The sequence below is a fragment of the Ixodes scapularis genome, unplaced genomic scaffold (genome assembly GCF_016920785.2).
Source record: "Ixodes scapularis isolate PalLabHiFi unplaced genomic scaffold, ASM1692078v2 PGA_scaffold3__209_contigs__length_174095766, whole genome shotgun sequence".
In the NCBI taxonomy this organism is placed as follows: Eukaryota; Metazoa; Arthropoda; class Arachnida; order Ixodida; family Ixodidae; genus Ixodes; species Ixodes scapularis.
The window spans coordinates 84,299,795-84,315,082 of record NW_024609868.1 but is presented as its reverse complement, the minus strand read 5'-3'; the positions used below and the strand labels follow the sequence as shown (position 1 = coordinate 84,315,082).

Below are 15,288 nucleotides of genomic sequence, written 5' to 3'. Positions count from 1 at the left end.
GAATTGAATCAGTACCACCCAGCAGACAAAATCTGGGCCATGGAGGCAAGAAGATTCCGGAAGCGACATGACGCCACCAGAAATGAAGCAAAAAGTGTGGAGGGACACGCCCCCAACGATGACCAAAACCACCGGCACTAGAAGGTGACCACAACAGCTATGGTTTTGCTCATCGTTGGGCGCGTGTCCCTTCAGACTTCTGGCTTCCCCTCTGGTGACGTCATGTTGCTCTCCAGAAGCTTCTTACCTCCATGATCTGGGCCTTCCAAACGTCATCAGCAGCGGATCCACGCAGCGACGCCTACCTTGCGTCAGCACCATCGACAGCGCGTGTTGCAGAGTCCCACAACGTGTGCGATTTTAGCAAGCGGCGACGCCAAGACGGACGCATGTGCCGCTTTGCGGTGATTCTCGTCGAGATTCGGCGGGTTTGCCGCAAGGGGCGGGTCGGGTGATCCAGTAACGATTACGTGATGCGCAAACATTGTCGTCTAGGTAAAAAGTTATATAACCCAGGATTTCTGGGTTCTGCAGCGCGAGCTGTACAGATGGTTCATTGCGCACTGAACTTGTCAAAAGGCAGGGACGGAGTAAAGACGACGACAACACTGGTTTTTTTCTATTTTCCGCGCGCCACCGGGACGCGTCATCCCCTTGAGAAGCACACTTCACCCACACATTCGTAACACTGCGGTTAAGCAGCAGGGCGAGGGGCCGCCAAACGGGAATAGTGCCATTATACTCCGTCTCATCCTACGATGGACCCCGGGTCCAATCACGAGCCTGTTAGAAACCACGTGGTATATTTGCTTCGTCGTGCGTATCAGTGCGCCAAGATGGTCATGCGGAGGCAAGTTTTTTCGTCTGCTTCTTGAGCCCTCGCGGCGGCTTCGACTGCTTGCGACTACCTGAACACTACTAAAGGGATTACATACCGTCAAGAATGAACAGTATTTCAAATACAAGTATTTGAAATACGTATTTCATATCCTTTGTGTATTTTTCATTTGTATTTAATTACATATTGGGTAATGTATTTGACGTGTGTATTTAAATACTAAAACGTGGGTATTTCAAATACAATTGTAATTAAAAACAATTTTGTGGGCGAAAATACACCCCTCAAATTTATTGTCAGTGTCCAGACCAGGAAGAAAACTACGTTCTGCACCGAATGCAGTGTCTCTCAATCAAGCACAAGCGTTTAGTGACTTTGTGATTACGGTGCTTTGTCCAGGGCAAGAATAGTGACGAAATCGACGTTCACGGGCAGTCTGGCTAAATAAGTGCCTGTGACAACTTGTGATGCATTCCAGCCTGATTTCCATCCACATTTTTTGACTGGAACATTCTACATGCGCGGGTCGTCCAGATTTTCGTAACTGGTGCGAGTTGCAACAATAAAAAATTCTCTAGCTAGTGCTGCGCGTCTTGGTCGTCTCGGTTCTTTGTTGGTCTATACCAAAATGTATAATCGACAAAAAAAAAAATCTGCTTGAAGCTCTTTACTTTTTTCACCTATTACGTCCAAGCTGATTACATTGTTTTGTGATTATATTTCTATTACGTTACTAGAGCCTCGCACACTAACTCCCGAGTGTGCGATGCAAAATTAAAATGAGATACCCAGAAACCCGTTGCAGGTGCCCTGAAGTCGCTGACGCAAATTTTGAGGAATGTATTTGGAAAAGTATTTGTCGGAGACCAAATACATTTGGTTGTATTTGTATCTTGTTCTGGAATGCTTTTTTGGAAATTTCATTAGATTTGTAGTTAAATACATTTTTGACGAAGTATTTTGCGTTTGTATTTCGATACATATTTGCATGTATTTTGCCCTTCCCTGCATACCGTATGGAAGCAATGTGGCGATGAGAACCCGGCATCAGAACCAGTGGCCATTAATAAATGAAGATGAGTCGGATTTAGTGTTTGACACGGGAGCGTATGAACGAACCACGGGCGGAAACCAGATACGGGTCTGAGTACGTACACAAAGATTGCATTGGATTGGATTGTTACGGCTAAGGCGAAACGACGTTATGCCAGTGTTGCATGCGCGCCCTCCAACTTCTCCAAACAGTTGACATATTTACGAAGAATGGTCATGAACGTTTATGAAACTAAAAACCATGTACCTTTGCTTCACCAATAACACATAGAGCGCTTTCACAAGAACCATATATATACGTAAGATTAGTGCTCTTCGTACTCTGCGTATCAGAATTTCTCTCGCGCACTTTTTGCAATGCGGACGCAAGCGTTTCTACGCTTCTACGGTAGTGCTTCGCCCGCCAGCCTTCGGGCCCTAGTCCATCGCAGGATGAGACGGGCTATAGGGAGTTTTAGCAAACCGTTACCGTGTTCCGCGTAGCGCACTACCACAGCCTTTGAAATAGGCTTTCAAGCGTGCGCCATGGGTGATACCGTGACCGTGGGCGCGCGCTTGAAAGAATGCTTCAAAGGCTACGGCAGTGCGGTACACGAACACGGTAACGGTTTTGCTAAAAGTCCCTATTATCCCACTCTTCGCCCGCGTCAACAGCAGAAGAAGCTCCTCTTGCACGAATTTCGGGTGATAATAGGGGCTTTTAGCAAACCGCTACAGTATATATACTAACGTTACCGTGGGCCCGACTGCGCATGTGTGACCGCGTACCGTTAAAATCTTGTAAATTTTTAGTTTAACGTACAGGGGACTCGTACCGTGCTACCGGAGCTCGACCGCAGCATACCCTGGTGACAAAAGTTGACGGCAATAGATACTTTAAAAAAAACGGTGGCGCAATAAAATGGAATAATAACAAAACTAAGTATCGGCATAAACCGGTTGCTGATACTCAGGGACAGCGTTTCTTGGCAAAGCAGTCAAAGCTATGGGCGTACTTGGGCTCGCGCACCCTGGGAAAGATCAAATCTTTGCGCGTGCCCTCTCTATTTCTTCAGATATGCCATGAAAAGCTGCCGCCGAGTGGCGAGCACCGGTATCGTGCCCACAAAAACCAACAAAACAGCTTCGTCTTTTTTTTTTTTTTACTTTTTTTGTGCTTAAACTTTGAGCTGCCCAGTACATACCTGAAGTGTTGGAAATCGGCGATGACTTTCAGAGTGTTATGCGACCCGCTACTAAGTAATCGACGCGCTGTCATGTCAAGAATTTGAGGAATTGCATTTCTTACACAGATAAGAGGAGGCTCGGTCAGCGACAGTGGTTTATTGAACATAACCAGAACGCAAAACGGAACGCTCAAAAGACTCTTCCGCTTTGAGAAGTACGACCTGGACAAACGTTTGCGTTCTCTGAAGATGCCCGCCGAGGTAATCAGCGCGCAGAAAGGGTGCCGGGCATCGAGGGTCTCTACATGACACTGAGGCGTCTCGCGTATCCAAACAGGCTTCTTGGCTTGTTTGCATATAGTTTGCAGCCACTAACTGCGGTTAGACCCAACTCTACTCCTGACCCCTTTTGTCGAAATAAAGGCAAATGTCGTGCAATGTCATCACTAAGTATTGAAGTACATTAAATATAAAGACATTTTGTCTTCTTTATAGGGTGATTCCACGTCAGTTCGTGCAATGATGGTTCGGGTCATAATTTAGATATTTTTGTCAAAAAATATATATATGAAAGCCATGTTCTTGAGGGGAACATTTAGCTATATATGAACGCCGTAACAATTTTTTTTTCGCTGAGACATAAAATAGAGAACCTCGAGGCGTGGAAGTTGAGATTTCACGATGCTACTTTGCACAATCGTCATTTTCTCATCGAAGCTTTCACGTCATCTTAACTTTTTTAATACCTTTTACGGAAGATATACAACACACACACACAAAGTTAAAAATATCAATAAAATATTTCTATGCTAACTAAATGATCAAACATGGCATCAAAACGCGTTTTAGATACATATTCACAATTTTTTGGCAAATGAACCATCTTTCATAATACTTCACGAAACATATCAAATTATGCGCCTTTAGATATTCTTTACGGATATATAAAGGTAATATGCCCCCCATGAATTGTCTTCTTCTTATTAACGCGCAAATGCAAAATGTGGCAAGATTGGGCGTCGATATTTGAAAAAAGAACTCAATTTTTTTTATTTTTCTGAAACTCCCCTTGGCGCTTTGCAGTGACTTGAACTAACTTGAGATGGCAAAACATTGAGTAACGTATGACCTCCAAACGGGGAAATCTACGATAAACCTTCACTCGGAGGGAGCAGACGTCTTCGTCATAGCGGCTTTGCCGCACAGCACCAAACATTTTGAACGTTAGTTATGGCATGTATTTTATGTCTTTAAAATTTTTTTTTTCATAAGGGGTGAGTATCACTGAGGCGAAAAGATATTTGGAGCTGGAATACCATTAATTAGCTTATAATTCACAACAACAAAACGGCCCCATACTGCAAATTCGCTAACTATGCATACATAAGCTTAAAACTCTCAGTTGCGCAAGTGGCCATGTATACAATGAGCAAATGGCGACTGTGCAAAGTAGCATCGTGAAATCTTTTAAATGTCCACGCCACGAGCTTTTCTATTTTTTATCTCAGCGAAAACAATTGTTACGGCGTTCATATATAGCAGAATGTTCCTCCCAAGAACCATGGCTTTCATATATATCTTTAAGAAAAATATCTCAATTATGACCCGGACCATCATTGCATGAACTGACGTGGAATCACCTCATAGGCATTTATTAACAAATATGATAATGCTCCTTGCTTTCTTTGTGGCGCACAAAACAAACACTAGGCAGTTTTAGTGGGCCGTACGCTATAGGTTTGCGTACGCAAGGAAATTGCGGGTCGTGAGTGCGCATGCGCAGAACGCAATAGAAGGGCTAGCGTATTGCGCACGCACGCAACGCTGGAGATTTTGCGTGGCGGGCTAGCGGGCTTTGCGGGACGCCGGGGACGCTCTCGTGAGATCTCGGACCCAACGAGAGCGCCAGTTTCAAAATGGCGGTTACCTCGACTGGCGCAGAAAGGGCGACGTGGTGTTTTCGAATTTCTGTGTTACGGGAAATTGGCTGGTGTTCAGCTCGGCAATTCTTTCTGGGACCTATCGCAGTCGAATCAGATCGCCGTGCAGCTGAAGGAGTGCACAGTGAAAATGTTCGCCGCTCGGAATGTGCGTCAACGTTGCGATCTGCTCAACGCTAAGCTACGTCAGAAAGAGAATATGTGGTATGGAACGTGGTTATATACGCAATTGAGCATTTGACCGCATCGTGACATGGATGAAAACGAACGAAAGGCTCGCATGCTGCGGCTCAGCGTCTACGCAGACAAGCACCACCAGAGCTTCGCCCCAATCAACATCATTCACCACGTGGAGATGCGGTTGTTTTTTTTGTTTTGTTTTTCTTTAATTTTTTTTCTGGAACTTTTATTGCGTGGGGTGCAACACGAACGCGTGTTTCATAGGTCATTAACGTCAGGGATCCGTCTTAAGCGGTATTCGCGCAAAGTACAAAAATTGTTGCATCGCCCCTTTAAAGAGGTACGGCTACTAAATGTTTGCACTTATTTCATTATTTAGATATGACCAGGGATGGGCAAAATACATACAAATATGTATCGAAATACAAACACAAAATACTGCGTCAAAAATGTATTTAATTACAAATCTAATTACATTTCCAAAAAAGCATTTAAGTACAAGATACAAATACATCCCAATGTATTTGGTCTCCTCCAAATACTTCTCCAAATACATTCCTCAAAATTTGCGTCAGCCACTTCAGGCCACCTGCAACGGGTTTCTGGGTATTTCATTTTAATTTTGCATCGCACACTCGGTAGTGTGCGAGGTTCTAGTAACGCAATAGAAATGTAACCACAAAAATATCTAATCAGCTTGGACGTAATAGGTTAAAAAAGTACAGACCTTCAAGTAGCTTTTTTTGTCGATTACATTTTGGTATAGACCAACAAAGAACCGAGACGACCAAGACGCGCATCACTAGCTAGAGAATTTTTTATTGCTGCAACTCGCACCAGTTACGAAAATCTGGACGAGACCCGCACATTTAGAATGTTCCAGGCAAAAATATGGATGTAAATCAGGCTGGAAAGCATCAAAAGTTGTCACAGGCACTTATTTAGCCAGTCTGCCTGTGAACGTCGATTTCGTCACTATTCTTGCCCTGGACTAGCACCGTAATCACAAAGTCACTAAACGCTTGTGCTTGATTGAGAGACACCGCATTCTGTGCAGAACGTAGTTTTCTTCCTGCTCTGGAGAGTGTCTTTAAAATAAAGCCGGAGGCGAAAAAGAAAATAGCCACATGGCCGAATAAAGAATGGAGACAATATCTTACAACCACATGCATAAATACAAGATGTATTTTCGCCTGCAAAATTGTATTTAATTACAATTGTATTTGAAATACCCACGTTTTAGTATTTAAATACACACGTCAAATACATTACCCAATTTGTAATTAAATACAAAGGCAAAATACACAAAGTATTTAAAATACGTATTTCAAATACTTGTATTTGAAATACTGCCCATCCCTGGATATGACCTATGTTGTACCGGCAGTCCAGAAGCACTAGTCTAGACTAGTGCTTTGGGACTGCCCGCAGAAAAAGAAAACTAATTTAACCGATTTTAAAATTGTGTCTGGTGGCGGTCTGTGAAGCTCCGTTCGAATGCCGCACGTCATGAGTTCCTAAGAAGCAGCGCCAGTTCGCGGCAGTATGGTTCGCTCGTGGAGTTACTTAACCTTGAATGTGAATTGGCGGAGAACGCTGACGCGTTTACGCCTTTGTATATGTTAAAGTAGGGTGCCTATGTTAAAGCTTCCACAATGCTTCCGCAACGTGCATTCCACACCATCCATTCGGCGTTCTTTGCAGACGTTAGGGAGCTTGATTTGCATGAGGACGCGGCGACCCCTGCCAGGCCAACCATAACCCCCACCACCACCACCACCCTCCGGATGCGATAAGAATAACGCGCTGAAATATGGCAACCAGTGAATACTTTATCTACATAGCTTGCAGGTGTCGCCATTGCCGGGTACTGACGGTTATTTTTACAGACTGGTTCCCTCGAGCTGCTACTTCTGTGGTGTGAAACTGGCGTGGTGAACCGAGCACTCGTGGCACATAACACACCGGCATGGCCGCGAATGACGTTACAGGGAAGCTATGTAGGACAGTTGCGAGCAAGGACACTGGCCGCCGCCATATCTCTGTTCGTGCAGACAAAACCTTGCAATTGAAAGCTTGCCAAAGCTATGCTCACGCGCAAGCTGCACGTAGTACATGCGTGCATAGGGCACCAGTCGGGGCGCCATGCTTGCAACTGTGTACAGGCCATAGGGCTTACGGGTCCCGGATATTACTGATAGGTGGGATTGTCACGCGTTAATGCCACCAAGCGGCAACGCTGGCAACTACGGTACCCTTGCCAGTGCAGGAACTCTTGACGTCACGAGCGCGATAGGCATTGCGCTTCTCGCTAGCCGACTTTGAAGCGAGAGGTAGAGAACTCGCGGTCACGTCATTTGGTTTCCGTACCAGCTAAAGGGTGAACGGAACGTAGTGTGATGACGCCCCATGCAGGTGAAGAGGCTACCTGTTTACGGGCTTTCACTATTTAGGTTGTTTTGGCTTTACTCTGTATAAACTATATTTCCAGCCCCCCCCCCCCCCCTCGACTAACCCACTAAAATTATACAATCGTTCTTCGAATAGAATGAACTGGATGTTCGAACTCAAACAAAAAACAAAGGTTTCATGTGACCACCTAGCAAAGATAAGAAAAACATTCTACGAGCAAGGTATGTTCGTTGCAGCTTCGTGTGGCAGCTCTGAACCAGCCGTGGACGGGCGACATGCACGGAGTCCGCGGGGCCGACTACGAATGCTACCGGCAGTCGAGGCATGCCCACCTTCGGGGCACCTTCAGGGCTCTACTGGCCTCCAGGGTGCAGAACCTGGACAGCATCGTCAGGGCCAAGGACGCAGACCTACCCCTCGTCAACCTCAAGGTCGGTTCCTCTTCCGAGCTGGGATGAACTCTAACACTGCTTCTTGTAACTACTCAATATATTTAGGCAACGAGAAATTAACTTGCTTGGATCTCCGCTGTGGAAGAACAGTTCGGTCACACTAGCGCGACTGTGAACCTGAGATCTTGAGCGTGCATGGCAGAGTCATGGTTGCAGTCTGAGACCTTAAGTTGTAGTTACAAACTCAGTGCAGCCCGTAAACACCACACACGCTACCAGGCGCCACCATAGCGGCCAGTTTGCTTTGACCAAATGGTGACGGAATATTAAATTGCCTAGCTGTTCTGTCCCTGCCGGTAAAAGCTCTCCTCGTTGTTAGTGCAATCAGCGTTTGCTTGGAGTCATACGCGTTTCACCGCCGCTGCTGCAAATTTAATGGTCATCGGCCAGGAGGTTTTAAGTAACTGACTGCTTCTCTTTCCCAAATATTTTTTCCACCTTCATTCTCCTCCAGAAGTTTTCCCCACACGTGGCTGGTGCAGCTCCCAGTCAATGAGCAGCTGGAAGTCTTCAGGTGGCACACTGCTACTGGAGACTCATTTTGTCCTCAGTCGAATATTGAACCAACTCCACATTGAATTTTGCCTTCTCTGTTATCACCGAGTACAAAAAGATACTAAAGCCGATGCTTTAACCTCCCCGAGCCAAATCTGCCACGTTTTCGCCTTGTGGCAGCCTTTACTCCCTCGCCCGACCCTTCCGTGCTCTCTTTTTCCAGGAACCTCAAAATAATATTGAGCTATGCCCTGTGTTTGTATATAGATGTCTCACCTTGGCCTGCTGTATCTTCAGAATGTTTGAAAGCCAACGGATGAAAAGTACTATTTCTTGTAAATATAAAAGAGCTTCTGCGGGTTTTTGCTCGGGCGTTTTCAGCGGAGTCGCACTTATCCTAAATCAATCGTCGGCTTGAAAATGAGGGTGGCGTCATCTTGAATCATTGTCTACATTCTGTACATGGTGTACCGATAGCTGTAATATAGCACCCGAAATGTACCTCAAAACGCGAATCTGCCATCTTTAGCCGTGTTTTCCCATTCTTTCTTTTGGGCTGTACATTTTTTCCCCGCACACTCTAGCAGCTATAAATACTACAGTTGAACTTGTCTAGCTTGCATACTTGCACTCGTCTGGGATATCCAACTTCGCAATTAAACCGCCCTGGGACATCATGGACAAGCCTTGAAATGTCCGTTATATTCCATCTTCCGAAACAGCCCTGATACTAAGCAAAGTATAGGACAGCCAAAAACAGAGGTGTTCATCTTGAAATATGGAGTCTTTAGGTAGTCAGCAAGTCACTTTGACTTTATATGGTCAATTTATAGACGCGTTGGGCGTGGAAGGCCTGCATGCCATTCCATGTCCTGTCTCGTTCTCTAAAGGTGTCTTTATATATTCCTGAGTAAACGACCAATATTATTTCTTTGTGTTTTTTCACTAAAGGGAGAAGTCGTCTTCAACTCTTGGAGAGAACTATTCTCCGGCGGAGGAGGCATGTTCCCATACCCTCCAAGGATCTATTCCTTCGATGGAAGAAACGTGCTCACGGACAGCACTTGGTACGTCCCTACACTGTGTCCTTCTTGGTATGAATGACACACTCTCAGCCGTCAAACTCATTGCCACTGCCCTCACACTCGCAAACGGCTGGCGTAATTTCCTACCAACCTTGGTCAACAGTCAAATTTACAGTACAAATAGTAGAAAGTTAGTCTGCTGTGAAGTAGCATTTTGTTTCTCAACCGCGAAGAAGCACTCTGGCCAATGCATTACAACTACTAACTTGTGCTCACTAAGGTGTATCACACGCCGGTACATTTTCCCTCATATAGTGCAACTCTGTAGAAAATAAAATTTCACCTCGGCACACTTTCAGTACACATGTAACCATGATAAATTCATTTGCGCCGCTTTTAACCTAGCGTTGTGGAGCTTTTTTACAATGTTTGAGCAAGGCTACCATTCCTCTTTCACTTCTCGGCGAATCGGCAGGGATTTGAGCAAAGCGTTATAGCCATGCCGAACTAGCGCACACGTTTCGCAGCAGCCTATGCCAATATAAAAATTGCATCGTTACAAAGAAAACATTTCCGTCTATTTGAACATCGTGAAAATACGCAGGCATCGCAAGTACGTCTGGCACGGCGCCGACGCGCTGGGGACCCGGGACATGGAAAACTATTGCGACGCCTGGCATTCGGGCGCGCCGGCTCGCTACGGCCTGGCTAGCTCCCTCCTGGGCCAAGCACGGATGCTGGGCCAGGAGAGGCACTCGTGCGCCAGCAGCCTCATCGTGCTCTGCGTCGAGGTGACGAGCCAGCAGGAATACGAGCTTGACCAGGAATCCATCCAGAGCATAAAGCAGAGAAGGAAGAGAGACGTCCACGATGTCGATGATGCTTCGGATGACGCCACCGAAACACAACGGAAAAAGCACAGGACGGAGCGAGTCGGCGATGTTAAAGAACAGGAAACTGCTTCAAAGGCGAGAGCTAAAGAGGCAGAAACATCATGGGAGCAATGGTGGAAGTCTATGTGGCCGTCGGAAGCGGAAGATTAGACGGTCAAGAACACTTTCGAGGTGGTCGGACGACGGATAAAACGCCGTTGCAACGACCCTTTTGGTGACCATGGCGTATAATTGACAGTCATACCGTCAGAGCTGGGAATTATACTTGTTTAATTAGAGCTGAACAAAAAGTCAAGGAGCGAAGGACACGGGGCAAGGGATATTGATTAACCGCAAGATGTAAGAAGGGCCCCACCGGTTTAAATAGTGATATTTGCCTTTAAGGTATTCAACACAGTCACAGATTTAAAAAAAAAAAAAAAAACATGTTGTTGCTCCAACGCTTTTTACAAACTGAGGGTCGCTGATACGCTACTGTGACATTTGATGTTACGTCGGACAGAATAGATAATGAGAGAGGGCCAACGAAAACTGAAAAACGAAACTATTTGTAGCTGTTTTGACATATTTCTGGGAAAACAAAAGCTCCGAACGTGCCATTAAAATTATAAAATATTTTCAGATCCATCCATGTGGAAAAAAAACTGAAGGTGCATATCTGATCCACAGATTATAAGTTCTTGTCCTCTTCTCTTTTTATGAAGGCATGTGCTTATTTTCGTAAAGCATATAATCTTCAAGACGACGTTGAAGAATCGGTTCGACAATAAAAAATCATTGTGGTGTTGCTTGGTTGAGAACAGAATCACGGGTGGCACATCTGTCACATTATAAGAATGCTCAGTGTTTTTGGTTCAGTCAGTGAAGCACTGTAGAGTACTCAGCATGCATGTTTTATGTTTAAAAGGCTCACAGAGCAAACAGTCATTAAGTCAAAGGAGCTGAATGGCCAGAATGCGATGCCAGTCTCATAGAGTGAAGTGCGTAGTTTCTTGAAGTTCCGTATAATTCTTTACCGATTGGACAGTTTTACTTGGAAACATGGGAGATGAAAACCATGCCCCCAAGTTCACACATCCCGATATGAAGGGCACTTTTATCCTAACCCTGCCTTTGGTTTACCGCTAATACGCCATGAAATTCCATTTTGTTCAACAACCTTTTAGCCAGAAAACTTCACCAATTGTTTCATGATACTCTTTCTGAACTCAAAGGTGCTAGCTTCTTCTAGCCCGGGCAGGTCACCTCTCTGAGCTATGTGGATAAACAAAACTACATTTTCTCTTGTGGATTGGGAATGAAGAAAAAAAAAAACCTTTTTACCGCCTGACGAAGAGATGTGAACAGTGTTTTGTACGATTGCTCCGAGGATGTTCCTAAGGGGTGCATGTTTACTAGAGTGGGATTTTGTACAAGAGAGATGAGTGTGCGTCTGGTGTCGTCACTTCTGTCCGTGTGATATGGTTGATGTTGTAGAAACTCTTGTGGTTTATTTATTGTGGGCAATCTTCTGTGCTATTCACTTCCATATCTGTGTGGTGGCATGCATTTGTGCCAAATGTGTTTATTTTCTTCTTTTTTTTTAGGTGTTCAAAACGCACACTGTTGAGAAATATTTGTACTATGAGGAAAAAAAATATATATTAAAATCACCCAGTTTCAAGATAAGAGCTCAGTATGCCATCACATAGAAATCAACAAGATAACTTTTTCACTGGTCGATACTACTAAATCTAAATTCTAGGTTTTTAGAAAAGTATCAAGCCGGAATAGTTATCAGTTGATAATTTGCAACTGCCCTCTGGTGTAATTTGTAGCATAAAAGGGCTGCTCTTTGGCACAGAACTTAAAGGGAAACTAAAGCGGTTCGTGATATTCAAATTCACAGAACAAAAATACGCTTAAATCACCTCAAGCTGGTTTTATTATTTTTTTTTTTTTCAAAGACCTCTTCAGCTTCCCTGTAATTCCAAGATGTGCTCTTTCAAACAAAGTCCCACGCCGTATTTTTACTGTCCTTTTGGTGCTTTCATCACAAGAATCTAAGCTCATGCTGTCATCAAATAGTAGAATGAAAACAACCTCAAAACCTATTCACTGCATGTGTTCCATTTGAATTCTCGTGTAGTCGTCTGCATTTCCCAGGGCAATAGTGTATAGAATTTCTCAATGAGTGAGGTACCAAGTTTTGTAACTCATGTTGTGCAATAATAAACTTTCCATTGTGAACACAAAGACTACCCAGTCTTATGCCATATCGAAAAAGTAAATTATGCTGTAGAAAAAGCAATTAATTAAATTAGATCATCATCAGTTTGCATAGAACCTTTGGGCACCAGGTATAGGCATCTGCTCTGGCATGGTTTGGCATCTTTCCAGAGTTTAATGCACTCACCGTGAGTCATTCCTATGTAAATTTCAAAGCTAACTCTTGTCAACAAATGTTCCAGACAAAACGTGCATGTGTTGAAAAGAGTTGCAGAACACATTAGAATTTGTATAAAATGCTTATTTCATATTTGTAGACTGCACAACACTGTTAGCACGAACACGGCATCGGCACTTTTTCACATATTAGTCAAGCAGAATATCGAAGGACACCAACATTCACCGCTAAGGTTCCTGTTTCAATGAGGACGTTCCACCACACTACGTACCCTAGTTGCGTTTTATGGCAGCCATTAATTTTTAAAAGAACAGAAAAAAATCACCGATTGTTTCTTTCCATTAAGTGTTTCACGCGAAGCACATGCATATAAGAATGTATTTAGATTGGCTGATGACTTAAAATAATTTTGTTTGAATAACAGGTCTTCACTGTCTATCACAGCAGCACGCACTGGCAAGAATTGTAGAGCTGTCCCAAGAGTCATTTTTGAAAACAAATTGAATAGTGACTGCCCTGAATGGAATACAATTAAAACCTTTTTTTATGTATTTTTAATAGTGGGTAGGTTCTTCAAGAGCAGGAGTACACTGTTTAGAATGCAGTTCATTGTCCACGGAGTTACCTAGAAATCATTGTAATGAAACAATTGAGTAGGTAAAAATGACTAAAATTGAACAGCGCGATTATAAAGAGACAAAAAACTAAAATCTGTAAGTTTCCTCTTGGGGATGACAACCATCATAAAAGTGGTCGACAAACTCCTACACTTCACTGCACTTTCTGTTTTACGACCTTCATGATTCTACTTCACTCTTGCTGGGAAACAGCACCAGAGCAGCCGGTCAACAGTTGATAAAAAAAGATAGTCACCATGTTACGCTTTCCGAAAACGTAAATAAGCAGTTTTGTGCGAAAGTGCCGAGTTAACCTAGGTGCGGTAGGCGAATAAAACGACCCAGTACTAGTATAAAAAAAAATCGGCCTACTGATGATAGTGTGCCTGTGAGATTGTAGTGACATCATACGGCACATATGGCAGGCGTGCAGTAGGGCACTGAGGGAAAACTTGACATTAAACCGTGCCTGTTATTCGGGAAATAAAATAAATACTTAAAACTTTGAAAATTTACTATTTGGTTAGAGAAACAAATCAAATAGAGTAATGTTTGATCTACCTTTAAGATAATTAATTTAGCAACCCCTAAAGACTTGCCTTCGTGAAGCAAAATATTTCTGAAGCATATCAAACAAGGGGAAAAAGCACCATCCCATCTCAAGGTGTCTATCGCAAAAAAGAATTGTACAAGACAACTATAAAAAACACCGCAATTTACATAAGCCTGTAATGTGCAAATGCTAAAGCAATAAAGTTAATGAGACCATTACTTACTGAAATACCAAGCAGTTGCAAAGCTTCAATTTTTTTGCAAGATTCTGATTAAATAAATGATTGTGGTTCAAAACAAGCGCAATCAAGTATGTCACACTCGCGTCTTCCAGTTGACCTGGCTTTAGTCTGCACACCTCCTCCATTGAAACATATCACTACACAGTGAATACGCATCCTTTCCAGGTAGGTGAGTAACAAAGGCTTTGTCCATGGCAAGCATCATCTTTGACTTACCAAATAAAACACTAAATGCTACTATTACATATCATATATGATATGAAATACTGCCGCTGTAATAAAGGGCAAAAAGATGAAATACTGCGGCGCTCGCAGATGTTGGGGGTCCATATCAAATGAGCGAATGACGTTTCAGCGAACAGCGACATTTGAGCTAATCGACGTTTTAGCGAATAAAAAAGGCGCGAATAGTCGCCTATAATCGGCCGCCGGGAAGTTCCATTCGCTTATGTGTTATTCGGTGAAACATGGACGTTCGCTAAAACATCATTCGATCAAGCAGACATGTACACGTTACCCAAAAGAGTAACTAAATACTGTTACTCGTCACTCGCTCAAAAAGTAACTAAGTTCGTTACTCGTTACCGATTCTGAAAAGGAACGCCTGAGTTACATCAAAAGTAACGAGTTCCTTTTACGTTACTTTGACGAGCAAATACACAACTGTTTTTGTTTCATGTTTTTTTTTTCTTTTTAATAGTCCTTGCACTTAAGCAGTAGCTGCCTGTCGAAGTTTTTATCAGTTATGTGTCCCCGCTGCCTTGAAAATACATCTCTAGCTACGCTGAAGAGTCGTTCTACCGACGCGCTCGAAGGAGGGGCAGTGTTGTGCATCAGCAGGAGCTGGTGGATCTGGGATTTCCCTCTCTCTTGTATTCTCTCTACTTCTAAAGTTCGAAGTTGACAATGGATTGTGTGCCTTCCCGCGTTGGCAACCTCCGGGTTTACATTCGGTCCGTACTCGGTTCTAGAAGGTTCAACCAACAAAATTTATTGTGGTCGCTGGGTGAAGGACATTGCCAGCTGTAGAGTTCAGT

General features: G+C 43.7%; 1 protein-coding gene across 4 annotated transcripts in view; it reads left to right on the top strand.

Moving 5' to 3' along the window:
• Positions 1 to 12,694, top strand: part of LOC115318078 (collagen alpha-1(XVIII) chain) — a 94,099-nt gene extending 81,405 nt beyond the window's left edge. For all 4 annotated transcript variants that reach the window (XM_029977786.4, XM_029977784.4, XM_040499630.2 and 1 more), the window contains 3 exons: positions 7,826 to 8,020; positions 9,488 to 9,603; positions 10,166 to 12,694. In XM_029977786.4, the coding sequence (XP_029833646.3) occupies positions 7,826 to 8,020; positions 9,488 to 9,603; positions 10,166 to 10,604 (750 nt within the window). In that variant the 3' untranslated portion in view covers positions 10,605 to 12,694. The remainder of the gene's footprint in view (positions 1 to 7,825; positions 8,021 to 9,487; positions 9,604 to 10,165) is intronic.
• Positions 12,695 to 15,288: the final 2,594 nt, after the last annotated feature.